This window comes from Bombyx mandarina, chromosome 01 (genome assembly GCF_030267445.1).
Source record: "Bombyx mandarina strain Sakado chromosome 01, ASM3026744v2".
In the NCBI taxonomy this organism is placed as follows: domain Eukaryota; kingdom Metazoa; phylum Arthropoda; class Insecta; order Lepidoptera; family Bombycidae; genus Bombyx; species Bombyx mandarina.
In genome coordinates, this window is record NC_143208.1 from 11,508,683 (window position 1) to 11,532,869 (window position 24,187).

General features: G+C 34.8%; 2 protein-coding genes across 4 annotated transcripts in view; one reads left to right on the forward strand and one right to left on the reverse strand.

Annotated features, from left to right (window-relative positions):
* The window catches only part of Clk (circadian locomoter output cycles kaput protein Clock), a 39,051-nt gene extending 22,468 nt beyond the window's left edge, over positions 1–16,583 (reverse strand). For both annotated transcript variants that reach the window (XM_089730214.1, XM_089730209.1), the window contains exons 1-6: positions 16,109–16,583; positions 15,057–15,205; positions 13,350–13,531; positions 12,421–12,520; positions 1,967–2,062; positions 348–411 (exon numbers count right to left, since the gene is read on the reverse strand). In XM_089730214.1, the coding sequence (XP_089586340.1) occupies positions 348–411; positions 1,967–2,062; positions 12,421–12,520; positions 13,350–13,531; positions 15,057–15,205; positions 16,109–16,146 (629 nt within the window). In that variant the 5' untranslated portion in view covers positions 16,147–16,583. The remainder of the gene's footprint in view (positions 1–347; positions 412–1,966; positions 2,063–12,420; positions 12,521–13,349; positions 13,532–15,056; positions 15,206–16,108) is intronic.
* Positions 16,584–17,210: 627 nt separating this feature from the next.
* LOC114246922 (uncharacterized) overlaps positions 17,211–24,187 on the forward strand; it is a 39,499-nt gene continuing 32,522 nt past the window's right edge. Inside the window, exon 1 of one of the 2 annotated variants that reach the window (XM_028179673.2) lies at positions 17,211–17,369. In XM_028179673.2, coding sequence (XP_028035474.2) covers positions 17,328–17,369 — 42 coding nt within the window. In that variant the 5' untranslated portion in view covers positions 17,211–17,327. Of the gene's footprint in view, positions 17,370–18,639; positions 19,048–24,187 lie in introns of those variants that run through there. The other variant, XM_089730224.1, reaches the window with a different exon arrangement.

A 24,187-nucleotide genomic window follows, 5' to 3' on the forward strand; every position in this document is an offset into this window, starting at 1 on the left:
TTTAGTGGTTTAGATTCAGGGTTGTCAACGAACAGTTGAAACAATTAATTTTGTCTGAAACTAGTAATTAGGTACTAATGATCTACATTGCTGATACTATAGCCACGTTTCGACTTGATAAACCCATTACGGGATAATCTACATTTTAAAATTTTTTTTTACAGATAACAACGTCGATAGCAACTAAACAAAACATTAATTTTCACATTTACTAAAACAAGTTAAATTAACTAAGTTAAAAGAAAATTTAACACATAAAATGTTGACGTGTCAGTGATCACGATCGACTAAACAAAAGAAAAAGAGGTTTTAATTGGGAAAAAAATACAAGTTAAATTTCATCTCACCTTGAATCAGGATCTTGTTGATATCCGGACGAATCATCGTTATCATCGTGATCCATATTAGCCCCTATGGACAAAATATTGATTACATAATATTATTTTAAAGTACGCAATCAATCTAAACCAATTTAATTAAACGAAGACTACAATAATTATTTGAAGTGTCTGTATTTTTTGTTATTTTTTTTAAGGGATTTTATGACCTGGTAATTAAGACCTTTAGGTCAAGTTTTATTTTAATGATAACTTTTTTTATATGAAAAATGATGTTATGAAATGAAATGAATTTTGAATTTGAATTTTGAAGTTGATTATTATGAAACATGGCATGAAATGAAATGGAAACGACATGAAATGAGATGAGATGATATATATAGGATGAAGTATAATCTCAGTAAAATGGTGGTCATTTACTGAGACTTTTTCAGTGAACTTTTTGGAGGATCCCGAAAAGTTACGTTCAACGACTTCGTTTCATTTTCCCATATTTATGCACTTTCACAGATACTAAACAGTTAATAAACCACCGTTATTACACAATTAAACCTGAAGAAACACTAAGTAGACAAAATACAAATCACACAACTTCACTCCTCGCGTTCCCGCCAAAAAGTCTGTTTTTTTTTCGTTATTAACTGAGTACAATTACAGATTATATGCGATTTTCGTTGCAATAGCTAGTATTTAATCGTTAGGTTTTTCTGTTTAGTATCTGGCTTGCCTCTGTTCGGTGTGTGTTGTAATATTTATGTAACATAAATTATTATCGATAAAGAAATGAGTTATATAGACGATTGCACATACACTTCGACTGTATTTCGAAGCGAGTGGCGATTGTGATGTGTATGAGGTCGGGTAGCCAATCTGCGCCAGGTTGATTGTAAGCTCGTCAGTCCGCGTACAGAAAACATTGCAACTTCGCGGTTGAATTGTGAATTTTAGGCATTTAAGTCGTCGTGGCCTAAAGGATAAGACATTCGGAGCATTCGTATCTATCGATGTAACGATGTTCGAATCGTTCGTATTTAACAAATGTTCACGATTGACTTCCACGGTGAAGGAATAACATCGTGTAATAAAAATCAAAACCTCAAAATTATAATTTGCGTAATTACTGGTGGTAGGACCTCTTGTGAATCCGCACGGGTAGATACAATCACCCTGCCTATTTCTGCCGTGAGGCAGTTATGCGTTTTGATTTGAAGAGTGAGGCATCCGTTGGCTTAGTGGCTTAGTGGATCATTCAATGGAAATCTTGTAAGAACTTAAGGCCCCAGTTAAAAAAAAAACGATAGTGTACAAATTGCAATTAGTTTAAAGCGTACCGCTGCATTTTACTGGTGGTAGGACCTCTTGTGAGTCCGCACGGGTAGGTACCACCGCCCTGCCTATTTCTGCCGTGAAGCAGTAATGCGCTTCGGTTTGAAGGGTGGAGCAGCTGTTGTGACAATACTGAGACCTTAGAACTTACATCTCAAGGTGAGTGGCGCATTTACGTTGTAAATATCTATGGGCTCCGGTAACCACTTAACACCAGTTGGGCTGTGAGCTTGTTCATCCATCTATGGAATTAAAATATTTCAAAAAAATTGATTGTGATAAAAAAAACGAAAAAAACGTACTGAAATGTCCGTTGAATTGTATCAGCTCGTATGTTGTCTCTTCTCTGAAGTCTAGGGAACCTCGACGCACGTGACACTGGAACCGGATCTCGATTTCTGAAAACAACAAAAGCACTCTTTATAAATAACATTACGAACGTTACTTCAATGGTAAGGGAATTAGGGCGATCTTGTCTCCGCCATATATTACAACTTTTACCAAAAGATTTAAAGCCAAAAACTGAAGTTTTGAAGGGCTCATCACCTATTCAATTTTACTATTTGATTTAAAACATAGTTCACCGCAATCGACTGTATTAGTCGTTTTAATGCATCACCGTTGAATTCTATCGGCAATTTCTATCTAAAGGTATACAGAAACAGCCTAAACGGCATAAGAAACCGTAAATGAAATATTAAACACACACAAAACTGTATTTTTTATTTCGATACCAGATAACTAGAGCTCGCATTGCAATAGATAGATGTTACGAATCGAGAGACGAAAGGCTATTTGGTTTAAGCGACATTTTTGCAACTTTACAGGAGATCCATTTAAAATTTAAGCTTTTTGAAAAAATATAACTACAAAAAAACTTGTTCAGCTATTTAAATGTGGTAACCTTTGTTGAAGTTCAATTAAAAACATCGAATTATTGGTATTAATACCAAATAAAACGTACCTTTAATTACAAAGATAAATGTCGCTAAAACCAAAAAGCTTTTCATCCCCCGACATGTTAAATAACAAGACATTTTGAGTCTGCACTAACTGACTTTTATCAAAGTACTGGACTTTTTGGCGGGAACGCGAGGAGTGAAGTTGTGTGATTTGTTTTATTTTGTCTATTTAGTGTTTCTTCAGGTTTAATTGTGTAATAACGGTGGTTTATTAACTGTTTAGTATCTGTGAAAGTGCACAAATATGGGAAAATGAAACGAAGTCGTTGAACGTAACTTTTCGGGATCCTCCAAAAAGTTCACTGAAAAAGTCTCAGTAAATGGACAGCTATGAGAACCAATGTCTCCATCCTCGAAGAGTTGAAGGTCACCAAGCGCCTGCTGACTATGTGCCAGGAAAGGATCCGGAGTTTCTTTGGGCACATAATGCGATCCTCATTGCACAGCCTGGAGAAACTCACAATTCTCGGACAGATGGAGGGGAAGCGCGCTAGAGGAAGAGCGCCAGCTAGATGGGTTGACCAACTCAGGGAGGTGATTGGAGGCCAGATATGGGGAGCGGTACATATGGCGCAGAACCGGACCGAGTGGAGAAGATTGACATACAGTCACGATCCTCAGCATTGAGGGAACGACCAGAAAGAAAAGAAATGACCACCATTTTACTGAGATTATATTCCATTCCATATCATCTCATTTCGCTTCATATATAATTTTTCATAAAAATAAGAATATAAATTAAAATAAAACTTGACCTAAAGGTCTTAGTTACCAGGTCACAAAATCCCTTTTTTTTTTAATCAAAGTACTAGTAAATTAGTATACTAAGTGTTTGAGATGATCCCGTCGTCTGTTTTTTACAAGTCATCACCACCCAACACCGAACCAGAGCTTATAACTACAACCGAAAATTACTGGTCTCGCTTAACTACATACACTAAACCAATAGTTCTAAGTCGTAGGTCGTTATACATTTTTAATCATCTTTGCAACGACCATACGGTGTCGAGTAGCGGTAACAACTTCAACTTAACAGTTCCTAACATAAAGTCGATCTATGTTCGATGGCAATAATAATTGAAATTATACTACATTATAATTAAGAATGACCGTACGTACGCTCTAACAAAAACATCATTAATTTATCTTGGAGCTCCTGTGACAAAATATTATCCAAAAGTCTAAAATCTTTAAAAATCAAAATAGTTAAAAGAAGATTAATTTACCGGACTTATTAATAAAAATCAGGTTACCGTGTGAAATTTTCCTGCTATGTACATCACATCTATCAAAGGTTCTACTAATTTTTATATATGAGGGAGTATTTTCATTGCCTATTGGTTGGTTTTTTTTATTATACTATTTGTTTTGTTAATATTTTCTTTCATTCAATAAATTCAAATTGATTACCATTCATTTTCTATTTTTTAGTTGGATTTTCTATAAAAGCGTATTTTGTTAGCTTTTTTAAACTATTAATGGGCATCATAGCGTGGAAGTCTAAATTGCATTAAATATTATTGGCAGTGCGGCAGTCTGCTATAAAGGTGACAGACCTAGGCAGAATGCTTTACAGGTAACGAAATAAGTATGGAGAGTGATAGAAGTCGTGATTACTTTCTTCATACCAAGAAAGATGAGAGAGACGAATAGAGCCCAGAGTACAAGTCGCATCGTCCCTCGACAGAAATTAAATGGGAGCCTTGTTCGGTTTTTTTTATATTCTAGCATATTACAAATCGGTAGATATTTGTAGAAGTAAACAACGCCTTAACAACGGTCGAAACCTAATGAATGTCTGATTTTTTATGGCCAAATTCGCGGAATAGGGTGTTGACAAATAATCAATGGCAGGTGCGCATGCGTACCATCCGTCGATTTCGAAAAGCTTTACTTTTTATTCGTAATATTTTCAAATGAAATGAAAGCTTCTTTCAGCAATTGTTGTGAAGATGAAAGTTTTTTTTTTATTGAAGTCTTTTAAATGTTTGTATTTCTTTCAATGTGAAGGTAACGAAGGAGGAACAAAAAATAGGCTTTAATAACTGGAACTCGAGTATAGAAAACAATTAAAGATTTTTCTCGACCTAACTCTGACAGATTTTACTAGTGGTAGGGTTTATTATTACGCCGCACGCAAAAGCACTGCCTTTTGTTGAAGAGCACTCATGGATTTCGGATTACAAGGTGGGACAGCCGTTGAGAATGTAATAGATTTCGACCTCATGTCTCAATATGAATGGCGGGATTCATGGTTTGAAGGTTCTAGCATCAAATTACCATCAGGAAGGCCGTGATCTCGTCCACTCGACATTCCGTTATAAGATTATAATGAACGGTTAAAATTAGAAATATTGATGAAAATACATTAAGATACAAAGCTTCAGGCTGCATCCATCCACCCCGGCAATTAATCAGAAGATGCGATTTCTTGCTCCGGGTAGAGCACATAAATATAGCTAGAGCACATAAATACCGTTAGCAATTTTAATAGTATGTACATATCTAGTTACATTCTTCTGCTGCTGCCTTCATTTCTAAGAACTGACGTACATACATACATGCATTGTCGTTGCCCATAGACAACGGTAACTACTAATACGAGGTGGACTATCGGTTTCATTTGTTATCCGCAGCCATATTAAGAAGGTATGCCTGCCGACGTTGGCCATAGCTCAGAACTAAATTAAGTTGCAATTGTGCTGACAAGTTCGCGAAATAAATATTCTCATACGTGTTCAAGACTGTGAGAAACCAAACATTCATCGTTATTTGTGTGCTGTTGATTCGCTGTAAGAAATACTCGTCTGAATGATTTTTTTGACCTTTTATGATTTTTTGGTGCTAATAAAATAATCTATACTAATATACCTAGTCAGGTCATAAATTCTGTCACATGTTTAATGTAAAATTATTGAAACTAGTTTATTCATTATGTAACCATTCATATACCAAAATGAACTTAACAAAACATAGATTCTTATGACACTAAAGTTTATTCAAAATGACCTCCGTGATTTTGAATACAGGCCTTCAATCTGCGCGGCCAGTCGTCTATCGCAGCATGAACGAGGTCCATGTCAATATCGGCGGCTGCCTTAATCAAGGATGTCTTGAGTGACTCCAAATTGGGATGAGGCTTTGAGCACGCCTTTTCCTCCAAGTGTTGCCATATCTTGTAATCTAACGGATTCAAATCTGGACTGGAGGAGGGCCAGTCTTCGTGCCGGATGAAGTCGATTTCACGCGCCGCCAGCCAGTCTTGTGTGCTCTTCGCTCTATGAGCTGGCGCCGAATCTTGTTGGAATACCCAGTGCCTGTTATTGAACATGGTATGAGAAACAGGTTGCACAAGGTTCGTCAGGACTGTATTTTGATACACAACTGCATTCGTTTTTACACCTTTATATATTAAGAAACTTAATAAGAAACTCCCAACCATACCATGAGCGAGGATGGAAAATGACCTCGTTGGACACGCGGAATACGGTTGCTCGCTTCTTTACTACTGTGTGCGTACACCTTATCATTTTGTTTGTTGTAGCTCTCTTCTACGGTAAAAATTTTTTCATCCGAAAAAAGAATTTCCCGATATTTTTTTCCCGCGTACCGCTTCAACAAAGCGCGGCATCTCTTCAGTCTCAGGTCCATTAGACGAGCATTCAAACGATGTCCTGTTTTTCTTCGATATGCCCGAAGCCCTAAGTCTTCATTTAACACCCTTTTCACCGTGGTTCTGCTTAACCCCATCTGAAGGGCCAACAGTTTCTGCTTACGTTTGGGATTTCTTTGAATTCGCGCCTTCACAGCTTTTATCACTGCTGGAGTCCTAACAGATCGAGGGCGACCACTTCTTGACCTGTCATCTACACTAGAATCTTCATTGTATCGTTTGATGGTACGATAAACGAATCTTTTGGTTATATTCAAATTTTTCAGTATGTTAAAAATTTGAATTGGCGCGTAACCGCAACGATGCAACGCAATAACTGCAACACGATCTTCTTTAAGCGTTCACTCCATATTTAAAAATGAGTAAAATTCTAAAAGTATACATTTTTATTTTCATGAACAATTCGAAATTCGAATTCAATAAACTTTTTTGTGGCCAGCATTCTAAAAGAAAAGTTTTTACTGTGTGACAATACTTATGACCTGACTAGTTATAAATCTACAGCGGTTTTTACAGATGTTCCGTTATAACTACTGAATCATGCATCCGATTGACTTGAAACTTGATATCCATGTAGAAAATACATGTACTTAATGTATAGGCTAATATTTATATGAGTGTTGAACTCCCTAATAATAATGACAATAAATAATAAAGTTAATTTGAAATGCCCAGCGAAGCGGGCGAGTACGGCTAGTCCATAATAATACGTATTTAATTAATTATTATATTGTAACGTAAGCCTACAGGGGCAGTGCTATTCCCTATTAGGTAATTGCCGAGATTCTATGCCGATATTTAGACTAATGTCTCAAGGACGAGGTGAAAGATATTTTGTGACCTTTGTACAAAAACTCGGCGTGTGAATTTACAATAGGTAGACAGTGAACTCGTTTGTCCACTTCACTTTACAAATACACCGCACGATGAAACATCAAGTAAACTCTCCCTATTTTTGAATCCTTATCTTGAAGCCATCGAAGGTCGTTCCAAATTTGTTCTTCTTCCTCGTCCTATTTTCAAAATAAAAACGTGATCTTAAAGTCGAAAATTTAAATATCGTACTATTTTCAATTAAGGAAAAAAAGCATAAGGTTTTTAGTGAAGTTAAATGAGAATATTAAACGATGTTCTGGTGTACAGGTTCAGTTGTCAGCAACCGACAAGACTATAGTGGAGTCTATGCATACGACACTAGGTCCGATTTCGTGTGTACCCTAGACATAATGCATCCCTAGCGGCCACTGTTCTGACTCGTCACTTACCAGCAATCAAATTGATTGAACGTCCTGCTTGTGACACAGGATTTGTAACCTATTTATAGTTATTGATTGCATTGGTTAAATGTAAAGATGCTTTATATGTACCTATTAATAGTTCGAATTCCTGTTCGGGTTTTATTGAGATTTACACGTTGAGGACGTCAAAATGCAAAACTTTTAGCATTCAAATCAGTCAGGATTTCCACCACCGGAGTTACCAATTTACTTCGAATGAATATGAAAATGAGCAGTTATTCTTAATTACTGCATGCTTTAATTTTAATTAGTTTTAAAACAATTCCAACATTTTTGACCTTCAAAAAATAACGTGATTTATAGACAGATTTTTAATTGGCAACACTGGTTTTCTTGCCTATCTATCATTATATTTGAATGGTTTTTGTTTGCTATTACTATATCTCTTAAGACGTTTTATTTTCGTAGTTAGACATTCTGCTTTCTTTACTTCTGTCTACTTAGCTACACAAGTTTAGAAGCTGAGAAGTTTTTTTTTTGCTTGGTGAGCGTACGAGCTAATGGCCCACCCGGTTTTCCGCCACCTACCTTGATACAAGAGTTCTAAGTTCTCAGTTTTAGCAGTACAACGACTGTTTCATCCCTCAAACCAAAATGCATTATAGCAGTGTCAGAAAGAGGCCGGGTTGGGTTACCTATCCGTGCAGATTCACAAGTGGTCCTACCGCCAGTAAAATTTCATTCTTTAGTATCCCTCAAACAAAATCGGTGAAATTTTACCTTACAACAGTTCTTTAAGAACGTTTATTTTTATTTGTATTGTATTGTATTTGTATTTATATTGTAGCACAAACATATTATATTAACTAACATAATCAAGTCATCAACCGTACAACAAGTACGACATGAGATTTGTGAAGTGTTGCATTACCTTTTATATTTTATGTTCCGGCAATGTTATTACAACTAATTCTGATTTATTTACTTCATAGACAGTGAACAGGCTCCCGGCCGAGTCAGTGTTAAGTGGTTACCGAATCCCATAGAAAACTTAACACAAAGTCGAAGTCCCACCCTTGATACTGGAATGCGGCAGAAATAGGCAGGATCGTGATGTATACCCGTACGTCACAAGACATCCAACCAATATAACTTTATGCAATTAGGCATATTATAACTTATTGCGGATTCGATTTTAATTACACGATATTATTCCTCCATTGTAAAAGTCGGCCATGAGCGTGTTAAAAAACGGAATTCAATAGAAAAATTGATTTCTGTCTGCAGGATGTCAACACTTCATAGTCACATAGCTCGATACACCGAACGTCTTATCCTTTAGACACTTTTTCCAAGCATATGCTTTCTTGATCTTGTGTAGGAACGTTGGTTAGGATCTATTCCGTATAAGATAGCTAGTTATGATCAAATGGGCAGTTGACTCAACTGTAATCTTTCTCTTATTTTTATTTGAGTCAAAATCTATGGTTTCGTTCGTATTGTTAGAGCATAATAAGCCCTCAAGTTTTTGTAACAAATAATTCCAAGAAAAAGGAAAACATTTTGAATAGAACTTTATTCTTTCGCATTGCTACGAGTTTCTCTCTCTCCTCACAAGTATTGCTTATGTTATATATTTCGATATATAACTATTAAATAAAGCAGCTAGTTAGATAACATAACGTTGTCTACTTGGACCATGTGATTGTCGATATAGATATCATAACATATTATAACATATATAACGGTGGCAAAAAAGAGTGAAAATAAAAATTTATTATATAGAAAATGAAAAGATAATTATATAAAAACTGACATTTAAAGAACTGAAACTGAAAAACTTACATTTAAAGAGCATATAGCCTCTACTACTTCTAAAGTCCGGAAATTAATTTTCTCCTTTAAGTTGCTCCGAGACGTAGCAATTATAAACATACTGAAATCCATCTACCTCGCCCTATGTCAATCCATACTCTCATACTGCATTCTGGTCTGGGGCGCAGCAGCCACTTCTCATCTAATTACCCTTGAAAGAGCTCAGAGAGCAGTATTGAAAACTATTTTAAAGAAACAGTTTCGGTATCCCACAGACGCTCTCTTTAAAGAATTTGGGGTCCTGAGCGTGAGAAGAATATTTATCCTTAGGGCAGCCCTTGATTACCACAGAGAAGTTCCTAAAATTACCAACTTCAAAGTCTTTGCTACAAAACGTACTCCTATAATCCCGACGCCCTCAGTTAGGACGGCTTTTGCTCGTCGTTTTAGCTCCTACATGAAACCTTACTTATATAACAGACTCAATAAACAATACGAAATTCTTAACCTTAATTACGAAGAAGTTAAAAGAAAGTTAACAAAAGAACTGCTTAATTGGTCCTACTCTTTTTCGGAGGACTTTCTGAAATGCATTAAGTAACCCTAAACACGTATAGTAAAAATCATTACACCTGTTTCTTTTCTTTTATATATATATATATATATATATATATATATATATATATATAATATTCGCTTAACTATTTTGATGTGCTCGTATATTCAGCACCGTTATTACTAGTTTTAAGATACTCCTTTAAAAAACTCTCCACGAGGCAGGCAGTGCCTAGTGTGGAGAGTTTTTAGCAAACTGTTATGTGTAAATGTTTTCAAGGTTAATAAATAAATTATTATTATTTAAAATATCAATGTTTTATTTTTATAATCATAGCTACATACCGCTTTAACGGACATTACTTGATCTTTTTTTTATTATGGCACGCACGGTTTGTGCATTAACCAGTGTCAAGTAATAAGATTTTTTTCGCCGATTTAATTATTTACAGTATATGAATAATAAAAAACGAAGGAAACTGTCCATGCTGGCCATTATTAACATCAGTTTAAGTATGAATTAAATTAGCAGCGTGGGATGGTACAGATAAATTAAGGTGAGAAACTAATTTGATTAATATAGTAATTAGCTCTGCAAATGATAATATGATGTGAAATGAAATGAAGTTGATTAATATTATGAAACATGGCATGAGATGAGATGATATGGGATGAAATATAATCTCAGTAAAATGGTGGTTATTTACTGAGAATTTTTCAGTGGACTTTTTGGAGGATCCCAAGAAGTTACGTTCTGCGGTTTTGTTTCATTTTCCCACATATATGCACTTTCACAGATACTAAAAAGTTAATAAGCCACCGTTATTACACATTTAAACCTGAAGAAACACTAAATAGACAAAATAAAACAAATCACACAACTTCGCTCTTCGCGTTCCCGCCAAAAAGTAAGTTTTTTTTTTTTTGACCTGGTGACAGAGACCTTTAGGTCATATCTTATTTGGAAAATGTTCATTACTTTGGGGCCAAAAAATCATCACTTGATCTTGCCATAGATAACATTACAAACCATAGATAATCTTAATGAATATTTTGTGATCCAAATTATCATGGAGTTTAGAACACGCCACACTTTAAAAGCGAGCGACTGTAAAGCACAGTCAAGCGAATTATTATAAAATTCGGACTAGACGAATCAGCTTTTTACCACTGATGAAGTCAGAATCTGTTTTTCTAGCCACATTAGCATTATCCAGTTCTGAGTCTTGTTTAATTTAAGGACCATTTTTGCTTATGAAACATTAAGAAGTTGACCACAGTCTCTAAAATCGTATCTTGAAACACTCTGTTTTTTTAAATCGGATAATGCATATTGTATAATACTAACTGAGAATTCCCTATAATTTTGAGCATATACTAGGTCATTCTTAATAAAAATGTATTCGAAAAGTAAACAAAACAATTTACCAGTTATTAAAGACTGTTCTATTATCTGTTCTTCACTTGGCGTACCGCTTAAAAAAATGTTTTTATTTTACTTTATGCGTTAATAACCAGTGTCCCTGTATGTATAGGTTGCATTACATTTTTTAAAACGCGACAGCCTTTGATGCTATGTTCATTGCCCTTGATAAAATCTTTTGCTTCGTGCAGGTTTTTTTATATTATTACCTACACTGTTTTAATTATTTTAGTACGAATCCTATGTGAATGGTGAGATATGCGTCTGTCACCCACAGGGGACGATTCATTACACCTATCAATTGCTCTAGGAAACAAACATTCGACTAATAGTAAATAATAATAAAAAACTATAGTTTTCATACGAGAAGGATAATTTCCAAATTTAAATGTTTTTATTTTTTAAGTTCTTTATGTTTTTATGTTTTTTTTATCAGTCTTCAGACCTCTTTTAAATATAAAACGTTTTTGAATTGCGAAACTCTCTGCATAGCTAAAAGATTAAGCACACGTCACTTTGCTAAAAATAAAGATGCAAGTACCAAGCATGACGTGTACAGAATCATGTTATAGTTCGCGCAGCCTGCATTATTAACTTTGTAAGAACTCGGAATGTGCTTTGCAGCGCATAGCTGTGCAACTGTGCGACAGAGCCTATTACAATATTAAATATTCGCTGTGTTATATTTTAATTTTATTCTTTATATATATATCCCGATGTTGATTGTTAGTTTTTGTAGCGTTTTGAATAGATAGGTTGTAAGAATTTACTTTAAATCGACAATTTAAATTATGCGATACTGATTGCATCGTTATAAAGAAACAGTACATAAATTAGTGTTAAGTAAGTACTGTATTCAATTATCGAAGAATAAACAACTATCGTAAATACATTTAATACGCCAGTGCCGCAGCGATGGGCCACTTCGAAACAAACATAATATTTATTTAATAGTTTATGTTTGATCGAATCACAGTCGAATTCGCGTAAAGCAAAATACGTACACTACACACGTATGTAGAGAAAACATAACATTGTTCGTTTAGCGGACTTCATCTTAAATTAATAGTGATATTGAATAAAAACTTACCTTTGGGATTCGGGGTATTTGTGTTCTGTAGAATGTTATATAAATTAGGGCGATCCTCTTCAAACGTCAAATCAAATATGCTCTTATTGAGAATTTCAGTCTGCAAGAAGAAAAAAAAATTAATGTTGGCGTGACGAATTATTATTACAATCAACTCCTCCAACCAAATTTGATCCTTAACCCTTTGACTGCCGTGTAGGTCACTGGTGCCCTACGTAGTGCACTGAAATAACTTTATCAACTTCTCTCTTCAATCTTCTTACTAAGGCGTCGGAATATCTAGTAGACTCTGGGAAAAACGAATCCGAAGATACTGAGTATGAATCCATTTCTAAGAGACTTGAACGATTAAAACATACATTAACAAACAAAGGTATGCAAACTTAGGCAAACTAGGCGCCTTAGTAACAGAAATCAACATAATTACTTCAGTGCGCCGCGTAGGGCGTCGGTGACGTACACGGAAGTCAAAGAGTTAATCAATTGACTTGGTTGGTCTTCACTCTAAAACTTGTCTCCTGCAGCGATTGCTTAATTGTAAGCTTGAGAATGACTTTCGTCTTATCTGTCATCATGTGACCCAATTTCGAATTTTAATTCTATATTGACGTATACATACACGTACTCATAGTTCAAGTATATTGAATACAAGTATTACAGTAGTACAAGTATTCAATATACTTCCTTTACTGAACAAGTACTTGTATATTTATTAAGATAAAAACTCATTTACTACATTGCTAGCATTTCGTTTTCACACTGGTCTATCTCCAATGACAATTTCACAACAGATCAGTATTTAACTCTTGTAGCTTACTAGGCTACTATAATAAGGATGTATATACGATAATTTCCCATATTAATAACTTTATAATTAACATAGTAAAAAAGATGACTTATTTCTATTAGGTACCCTACCATATACTTACCGGATTGTAACCAAGAAGAGATTTAATGCTTTCGGAGACGTAGTAGATTCGACCTGACGCAGAAAAAACCATGACAAATCCTTCTAACGCTTCAAGAACCAAGTATGTAAACTCTTCATTTGATAGGAAAGTTGGTTTCCAATCTTCTTGTATGTCATGTGCTCGAGATCTTACTGTTATTTCTAAAACAAATTAATATAAAGCAACGGTCAATACAAAAATGATCATGCATAAAAGTCTACAACGTTTTAGTATTATTTATTTATTATTATTATTACATAGAATTTGAAAATCATAAGTTTCGTTAGTGGAAAATATTGGAATTTTTTTAATCTATTTTGATGCATTGATAGTTGCATTTTCAGAGTATTAACATCCTGTTTTTTTTTCAACATAATAATTACTTAATTGACCATTTTTCATTATTATCTAATATAGTATTTTTCTGGTAGCATACATAAACTACTCAAGGCTCACTTGAAGTCAAATAGTTACTGGAGAATTTACAGTAGGTCCATCCCAATGAAAATTCTGCCACTTAACTTGAGATAAGTCAGTAGCGGTTGTATTAGAATAATGACAGTTCCACCTTTCTGATTGTAACAAATTAATTACTTAGTTGCAACAATAGCTAGAACAGGGTGTCTCTGCAACCTCTTAGCAAATCTGCAGCCTCACCACACGCCCTAGCACCATTCATATGAAGCTATCAGAATATAGAACTTAGTACATGCCATGAGCTCACCTGGTTATAGTGAGGAATAAAAAAGCAGAAAGAGTAGAAGAAATTAAGTAGGAAGAATATATAGAAAAATATAATAGTACACTATAAAAGAATGATAAGTGTTACCAGTGATTGGGGTCAGTAGATAATTTTTCAGTCATGGATTTTTATTGGGATATTGAAAGCATTCATTTCACACAAAATCAGATAAACAGAACCAAAACCTAATTTTCTATTAACAAAAGTAATGTTTTCTCACCACAGGAGACACCTTAGATTGAGGGTGTTTTAAAAAAATAGACAGCCTTTCTTTATGATGTAAAAAAATGTATTACCATCATCAATCATGCTAAAAATTCTGTCACCAGTTACCAGATAAAAAGAAATCTGCTATTCATTATTATGAAAAATTTGTCAATATTGTCTCATTCTGAATGAAAATTCACTTCACTTCACATTATCATATTGTGTAAATTACTTGATTAAAAACCACTAGGGAAAGAATGTTTTATATTTTTTTTTGACATCAGCCCCTAGGAATAACATAAATGTTACAAACAAATCACTAATGGGTACACTGCTTTTTTCCATGATTGCATAATGTGAGCTATGGATAGCTGCCACTATTCTACTTATTTGTGCTGCAAAGCAGTCATGTGTTCTATTTTGAAAGGCGGGTCAATCATTGTACAATCCAACGGAGACTTCAAACTCATTCATGTTCTGAAGTCTAGTCTTCCAGTAACAACTAAGCATCAGAAGAGCAATATGCTTATTTGCCTATTTTCATCAAGTGTAAACATGAGCAAGTTGGCAGTAAGCACTAAAGTTGGTAGTAAAATTTTAAGCCACTTCAAATCACAACATGAATAGGAAAATTTTAAATAATTATGAAGACATGAAATTAATTTAATAAGCAGCTCCTTTTACAGGCTATGAAAAATAATCACATTAGCAAGATACTGTAAGTCTTATAATTTTACCATTATGGTTTTTCAGGAAGGATATTGTAGACTTGAGTACTGTAGATTTATCCATCTTCCTGTTGTTCGTTGAGACCATTGAACTAAGCTCATTGACCAGCATATTAAACTGATCCCGTCGCTTTTTTTCACTCAAATTACGAGTCCTCCTGTGTAAATTACAATGCAAATATATTAGATCATTTTTGACATGCCTGTTTCAGCTATAAACAGGTTCATTGTAAAAGCGAAAGTATTGCTAAGTAAACAGGCTTTTAGTGTTTTCTGTGTACTTTTTTCTGTTTTTAATCTGCAATCAGCAGATAGTCTATAAGCTGACAGAATATACCGGTGTTAAGAGTCACTTGCCTATTGACAAAGTCACTAAAAATAGTAATCAATATTTGAAATCTGAAATCTTTAATACAGTTCAAGTATTGCTTGCTACTTGAGGCATCTTGTGTGCTTGACATATAGTATGCCAGGTGGTTTGGACAATTGTTAAGTCACCTCTTGTATTTATGTAGGGTGAGGTAGAGTAGTTGGTGAATCTCATTATTTGAAAAAATATCGAATATTGAATCAATATTTCAAAATCAGTTTTAATATACCATTCCCAAACCTTTATAGAACATTGATATTAGAATTACAATGCATTAAGATTGTTTTATAGCCCAGAACCTTATTTTTTATGTAATTTTAATTTTATCTCTGAAAATCACTATAGTTCTCTCAATCTAAAGCTCTAAAGTCAATAAAAATTCTGACTTTGTGGCAAATAAGTACATAGCAGTAGGCAGAGCATAAACTGTCACCTTGAGATTGGCTCGGCTACAACCACATAATATTTTTATACTATTGTGTAAAAAATTCATGCTCTTTTATCAAAATTCTACCTGTCATTGATTCCATTCATTGTTTGATTCCATTTTAAAGCGAAAAGTCGAAATTATCTTATTATTCACAGATTCACACTTTAATGTATTCTCTGTTTACATTCACATATTTTAAAAATAATTGAAGAACTTTATAAAAACGAATGTAAGGCGCATATTATTTGGATAATTGCCTACCTCTTAGTATCATCTTTGTCGTCTCCGTCGTCTTCCATAGTGTTTGGACTTGGTTCTCTCAGTTTGAAAATTACTGCTTATCCAGCCATTACAGGCTGCGATCCAATAAGATTCCTTAGGCTCGTTTTAAAACCAAGTCTCATTCGCCTTTAATAGACAGTAATTATTCAAACATCTCCACTGTATTTTTTTATTCAGCACACTCTTTCTGGTATATTTATTGATAGTACTGAAATCGTTATTAACGAACTGTGCACTGCGTCGAAGTTTTACACAATTGAAACCAAATTATACATTGTCATGCATTTAGGTCAACGAAAAAAGTTTGTTTATAAATATTTATACTTGTAAATTACTTAAAAACTTGCACGACAAACAAAAACATGTATTAGTCACCACTAAGCCCAACAAAATCGTTTTTAGACAGAACCGTTCAAGTCACCAAAAGCGATTTCATCAATTTTCGTCTTTGACTAATCTTTCACGCAAGATGACAAAACATTGTTGCCAGTTTTTCCTTGTTTATCTTTTTTGCTGTTTCAAGCACAAACTAATTCTGTCAATTTTCCTTCAAAAAATACCTTTAATTTGAAGGAACTTTGACTATTGATTCTTAAAAACAAATTTAATAAACGTGAACTCTCAAAATAGTAACGTTTAGAAAAACAATGGAACTCGTTCACACAGTGTAAATATTTGTAAAAGTACTAATTAATACGGATGGATGATATTATTTACATTAGATGGAGAAAATTAGTCAAATACCCCGGGATATTTCGTGAAGTTGATTAGTGAAATTAATTACTTCTTGTCAGGTAGTAAAATATAAGAGCCAATTCAAAGTAAGAAATCTAAGATTATATTGCGACAGTAATGCCATCTTACAATTCCTCAGATTTCCGGAGATATTTGAATTCTACCGTTCACGGGAGCTTTAGAATTGCTGGCAACATAATTGTCCAGCTGTCAAAAGAGAAACACCAGTTGTTGTTGCCCATCTGTGAAAATCATTCATTCTACGACAGATTATAAAATTAAGCATTCAATAGTTCATCAATCAATCAAAAAATTTTGCTCTTCTACTTCACCTAAATTGCATTCATTCAGTTTGTGTCGTCCAGTGATTGTAGTTAGACGTGTTTCTGAAATTCAATAAAGTTCGTAGCGACGAGATCATGAAAATATAGTTTCAAAATATAATACAACAAATAAAAACAAAATGAGACCGGCATTTGGCGGCAATCAAGATCCACCTTTCGACGTGAGTAAAGACAATTAATTCAATACTAAAGGATAAATATTAGCGAGCCGGGTGTGTGAAAATTTTGCACAAGTTTTTGAAACTGGTGCTTACACAATACCAAAACTACCTATCTATCTTTGCATTCGTCATTGTTATATATAAGTGATAGTTATGTAATATGTGTAAATCCTGGGGATGATCAAGCCGTTGACCGTGAAGTTAGGTAACCAGCGGCGTGTTCAGTGTTTATCTCGCGTAAATGTACCCGTGGCGGCCGGTACTGGATAAACATAATAAACGTAAACATCACCGTGCAGCGTACGTCGACCCGAACACCGCTCCCTTATTAGCGAACATCGCCAAATCACGATATTTTAGGAGTAAATTTAGGAATTGCATAAGTACCTACATATTACATAATTATTTTTTTCTTATTAAAGTTAAATGTACCTACAATAAAAGTAATAAATTTTCTTTTGTATCCCAATGATATCATACCCGAACAAAATTTTAAATAAGACTTAAAAAAATAGTTAAGGGTAAATCAATTGGTACAGACAGACAGAGACCTGATATGATGTTACGAGTTGATTTTGGAACAAACACGTATTTATCTACAGACCCGAAATGTGTTAAAAATGGTCCGGTAACAGTTTAACACCGAGTGGGCCGTGAGCTCATCAGTTTATCTACGCCAGCAAATAAAAACATTAGTAGAGCGTGCTATCAGTATCACCTATGCCTCACTTTTCATATAGTATCCACATGCTCCAGTCTAAAGGTTTAGGATATTATGTTAAACCTTCTTGCATCAGATGGTAGTTCGAAACTTTTGTTGTATATTTTACGTAGTGTACCCAATCGTACTACTGTCGTGTGACATCGTACTATGTGTCGTGAGCTCAACTACCCGTCCGGGCGTAGCTGTAATAGCCCTCTAGGCTAACAGCGGATAAGTAAGAAAAAAATAGTCGCATAAGTCTATTACGAATGCTGTTATTTCATCCATGTTCAGTACAATGTTAAACAAGAACATTCATTTATTCAACATTCACGAGGGCAAAGGCTGGGGCACGATTGGAGGTAAGTCGACTGAAAGGCACGTGGTATTCACAATTACCGAAAATATTGAAGTTTACAAACGAGGTCGGGAACAACGGCGATGCATTCTAGAATATAGCTATAAACAACAAACATTAATCAAGAAAATCAGTCAACAAAGGAACATGAATTAATATTTTACAATAAAATTAGACGGTAGTTGAACAATATTCACGCGTCGCACCTTCAGAGAAACACCTTAGGCGTCCGTGCTTATGAAAACAGTAAAATATTCGAAACGTCTGAAATAATAAAATTACAATAGTAAAGGCGAGATTAAACCATAATAGTACTTTTAATTACAATCGTGACATTGTGTAACATTGTGTACTTACCGTTTAGTAAGTAAATGTGTCTATTTTAAAAAAATATCTTTGATATCAATCAAACGTACCCTCAAGTTTTCGCTAGGCTCATTGATTTACCTTTAGAAATAAAAACGTATAACTTCATTGAATGTTTTTTTTGTAAATTTGGACGTAAGGAGTCTCAAAAATATAGCAGTAATACAACAAACACCCTTACCGTGTAGAATCTATGCGGTGATACCGCCGCCATTGAAAGTGTTCACTAATTTGCGTCCGAACAACAAAAGGTACGTAATAAATTTAAGTAGCTAATTTTTTTTTTATTGGTGTTGGTTGGCGACCTCATGGCACACCTGCTGTTAAGTGGTTACCGGAGCACATAGACATCTACAACGTAAATGTCGTCACCTACCTTGAGATAAAAGTTCCAAGGTCTCAGTTTTTACAGTACAATGGCTGCCCCACCTTTCAAACCGAAACGCATTACTGCTTCACGGCAGAAATATGCAGGGTGGTGGTTGGTAATTAGAATTAAAAGCAACTGATTCGACTTTTTTTCTGATTCACCTCATCTCCTTGCATATGTTAACTTATGAAGTTGATATTCATTTCTACGAGTAATAACCATAACCATTCAATTTGTGCTTTGGTTGTATTAATGGGTTGTGTAACTTCGTTCTTGTACTACGAACCTAGCGACGTTACAGAGCAAGAATGAAGCCAAAATGTGCTTTGCTTCCAAATTGAAATTATTAGCAATGTAACATCAAGTTGCTTAATAAAGTTTAATGTTTCTAGTGTTTCTGTTTATGAAAATCTCAATGGAATACTTTCCAAAAACGTCATAATCTACAATGTAACGATTTTTCTGGAAATGTAGTTTATACGTAGGCTATATGTAGCCATGTATGTACTCCTTTTATTGGTATAATCAATTTAGATGGGATAGTTCCATTTGAAAAACTACTAGTCTGTTTATCAAGTAATTACAAAACTATAAAATGTTTTTTTTCCTACCTACACTGATAGCCTTGAGAGGCTATTTCAGCTTCGCCCTAACGTATAGGTGAGCTCACGGGGCTCAAACCGGATGTGTTGCTAACAAGAACTAGGCTCTAGCAAGAACAGTTTAGACTCAAAGAAAGAACAGTTTACCACCGGATCGGAAACGCGACCCACTGAGAAGATCCGGCGAGAAATTCAGTGGGCTGTGTCTATGGATTTACTCGTCGAGACCATCGTCGCAAGCGACAGGTTCGGCGATTACGGTGACCGGTGCTTGAGGTACCTAAAAGCACCGTTAATGGATCGGGAGGATTCGAAATGACATGCTGAGGGCGACGTCGACTGTTTACCATTCGTCAAAATTGTTTTCGTAACATAGCCTATTTAAATTGGCGACGAATCGAAATTGTGTATGCGACACGTAACACATTCTATCTTTTTTTTTTTTTTTCGTTTTACCGTACGCCCTCAGAATGAGGGTATTCTATAAAAATGTGTGTATGGTTGTAGATAGTATATTTTTCTATGTCACATTGTAGTTTTCACGTATTTACAGATTTGAACAGTTTTACGAAAAGTACATTAACTTAATTTCATAGCTCTGCTGAGAGAATTCGATGGCCGGTACACTAGGGAATCACAGTATTGGTCGTAATAAACTGAGAGGTCTAGTACGAAACCTCAGGGGTCACTGTAAGTTGCGAAGGTCAACAAGTAGGCCTTGCAGCTGCAAGTATGCTGGAGTAAAAGAAACATTTGGCAATAAATTATACTCTGTTCTGGAAAGCACGTTCTTTGCCCTCAGAAGTTGAAGACAAGGGAAATTGTCCATTATATGCTGGATTGTGGCTTAAAAAATACTATAAGAAAAAATACTTTCAATACACAGGGAACGTCACAATAAATAACATGGGATGCTATATAGGAGGGTTAATAGTTCCACCACCCCTCCTTAGAAGCGATAATAATAATAATAGACTTGTGTCAATGGGCAGGGTGACTTTGCATGTAATATTTAATGACTTCTTTGAAATAATGAGAGACCAAATAAAAGTTCAGCGCGTGCAAATATAAAATCTTATCTGTGAAAACTTAAAAGCCACTATATTAAGAGCCGATTTTTGTAATTATTTTAATGGTGTCGCATTTATGAAAAACGTTAAAAATTTGATCAAATAACAATCTAAAATGTTTAAATTAAGAAATAAATAGAAATCGATACATAATAATATTTGTTTTAAAATCCCATTCTTTTTCTCGTTTTAAATTCAATTAGTGTTCGAATCGCGATTATTCGCACGATTGCAGTAGGCAACGGGTGCAAGTCTGGTATGCCTCATTCGCCAGAGTCAGTGTGCCACTAGGTCGACTTATATAATGACGCCGCTTACTTCACTTTACGCAAGAACCGTTGTAAGGCAATGCTGTATAGACTGACGATTATTAATTTACAGTTTTATTTTAGTTACGATACTCAAGAACACTGAAGGCCGTAGGGAATTTTATTAAAAGTTAATAGTTTTCGCAATGTAATTTGTTTTATCTACATTATTATACATAAATTATAATATATTATACAGTATTAAACATATGTAGACTATTCGTTCACTTATTTTATAAAGGTACATTTTGCGTTCGCATTTAACTATCGAGACGGCAAAACATCACTATACGTCCTTCAAAAATAATTGAACGAATTGTGGTAATTAATATAAATTTGTAATTTGTAACTTTCATTCAAACAATAAGTATTGAGCCTTGAAACATTTCGTTCGCCAATCTGCCTACAACTAAGATTTAAGTTATATAACACCATACCCACTATTTATATAACAATTAAGGACTTAAATCCAATACGTCACGTCGCGTTAATAACCAATCATTCAGTCTGTGTAAATATTATATTTAAAGTAAAATAATAAATGATTTATTGTATGTCAATAAAAACTTTGACGGACATAAAAAGGCGACGACACATCCACTTATTCAGAGATAAGGTAAAAATGAATGGGCAATGAAGGGATTTTTCCTTTTTTGTGATTTAAATTAATTATTGTAATATGGTCAGTTTGGTTTGACGTCAGTCGCCCCAACGGGATTCCGGTAGCGTTATTCTTGTCCCATTTGTAGAAGCTGGCATCATACAATTTCAATTTGTTTTGAACCGTATCCATTTATGTATACAAAGAGTGTAACGATCTCGAAAAGAAAGTATATTTCCTACTGCATTCAGTAGGACGCGTAGCCTATTTTCAGTCCAAATGTTGTTCATTAGATTAAAAAAAAGACATCCAGAAGAGAATGTTTCCGCTAAACCTCATCAGAACTCGAAGTCTCTCAAAGCTCGGCTAATATAGACACACCATTTTGCAAGATGTGAGAGGTATTTTGAAAAAGATTAGAAAAAATTCATTTATTATTAAATATAATATACACATTTACAGCACCAAAAGATGTATAATTTAATTTGTACGAACTGCCCTTGTTTACTTTTTGATGATCGAAAACTTGATGATGTATCTGTTAGTAAACTACAACTGACCGATAACTTATAGACGTACATTTTTTATTTTTTATTTCTTAGATGGATGGACGAGCTCACAGCTCACCTGATGTTAAGTGGTTACTGGAGCCCATAGACATCTACAACGTAAATGCGCCACCCACCTCGAGATATAAGTTCTAAGGTCTCAGTATAGTTACAACGGCTAGCCCACCCTTCGAACCGAAACGCATTACTGCTTCACGGCGAAAATAGGCGGAATAGGCGAACATACAAAGATGTTAGCTGAAAGTGTTGTACGAACCATTCATTTAAATATATTTATATAGTTATATTTCAACTCTCTGGTACGAAGTGACTCGAATCGAATTATATCTCTGTTTTGATGGAATATACAGATGCGTGCGAAATGCACGATTCCCCGTACATATTTGTGACGAAACTATTCATTCCAAATAGCGGTATTACCTAAAAATAAACGTCCCAAACTAAATTCGGTTATAAACACTTAACAGTTTCAATACACACAACTTTACTTATTGTGCAAACAACACTTCTGATGTTGGAATGGTATTTATGTCTAAAAATAAGTTAGAAATTTTCCAGTTACATATTTCACTAACAAATATAATATAATATAAAAATAAAGGATCTGTTTGGTAATCTGGTTCGAATGTAACAGTTGGCGTAAATAGTAGAAGAATGGACGAGCCTAAAATATACAGCTTGGTTGTTCAAATTCTCGGTAAATGTAATTGGAAAACAAAGTTATTGCGTGTTACGTAGATTCTCGGTATTTTTTGGCTCGCTGTAATCGGAATAGAAGGGTTGAAACAGCAAGATTACAAAATATTTCTGATAATAATTTCATAACGGTAAGGGATCTTTTTATAAGAGCGTAATGTTGAACAAATGTAGGACAATCTAAAGCCAGTACATCACAGGCATTAAGACAATATAACTAGTCAGGTCATAAGTATTGTCACACAGTAAAAACTTTTCTTTTAGAATGCTGGCCACAAAAAAGTTTATTGAATTCGAATTTCGAATTGTTCATGAAAATAAAAATGTATACTTTTAGAATTTTACTCATTTTTAAATATGGAGTGGACGCTTAAAGAAGATCGTGTTGCAGTTATTGCGTTGCATCGTTGCGGTTACGCGCCAATTCAAATTTTTAACATACTGAAAAATTTTAATATAACCAAAAGATTCGTTTATCGTACAATCAAACGATACAATGAAGACTCTAGTGTAGATGACAGGTCAAGAAGTGGTCGCCCTCGGTATGTTAGGACTCCAGCAGTGATAAAAGCTGTGAAGGCGCGAATTCAAAGAAATCCCAAACGTAAGCAGAAACTGTTGGCCCTTCAGATGGGGTTAAGCAGAACCACGGTGAAAAGGGTGTTAAATGAAGACTTAGGGCTTCGGGCATATCGATGAAAAACAGGACATCGTTTGAATGCTCGTCTAATGGACCTGAGACTGAAGAGATGCCGCGCTTTGTTGAAGCGGTACGCGGAAAAAAAATATTGGGAAATTCTTTTTTCGGATGAAAAAATTTTTACCGTAGAAGAGAGCTACAACAAACAAAATGATAAGGTGTACGCACGCAGTAGTGAAGAAGCGAGCAACCGTATTCCGCGTGTCCAACGAGGTCATTTTCCATCCTCGCTCATGGTATGGTTGGGAGTTTCTTATTGGGGCTTAACAGAGGTACATTTTTGTGAGAAAGGTGTAAAAACGAATGCAGTTGTGTATCAAAATACAGTCCTGACGAACCTTGTGGAACCTGTTTCTCATACCATGTTCAATAACAGGCACTGGGTATTCCAACAAGATTCGGCGCCAGCTCATAGAGCGAAGAGCACACAAGACTGTCTGGCGGCGCGTGAAATCGACTTCATCCGGCACGAAGA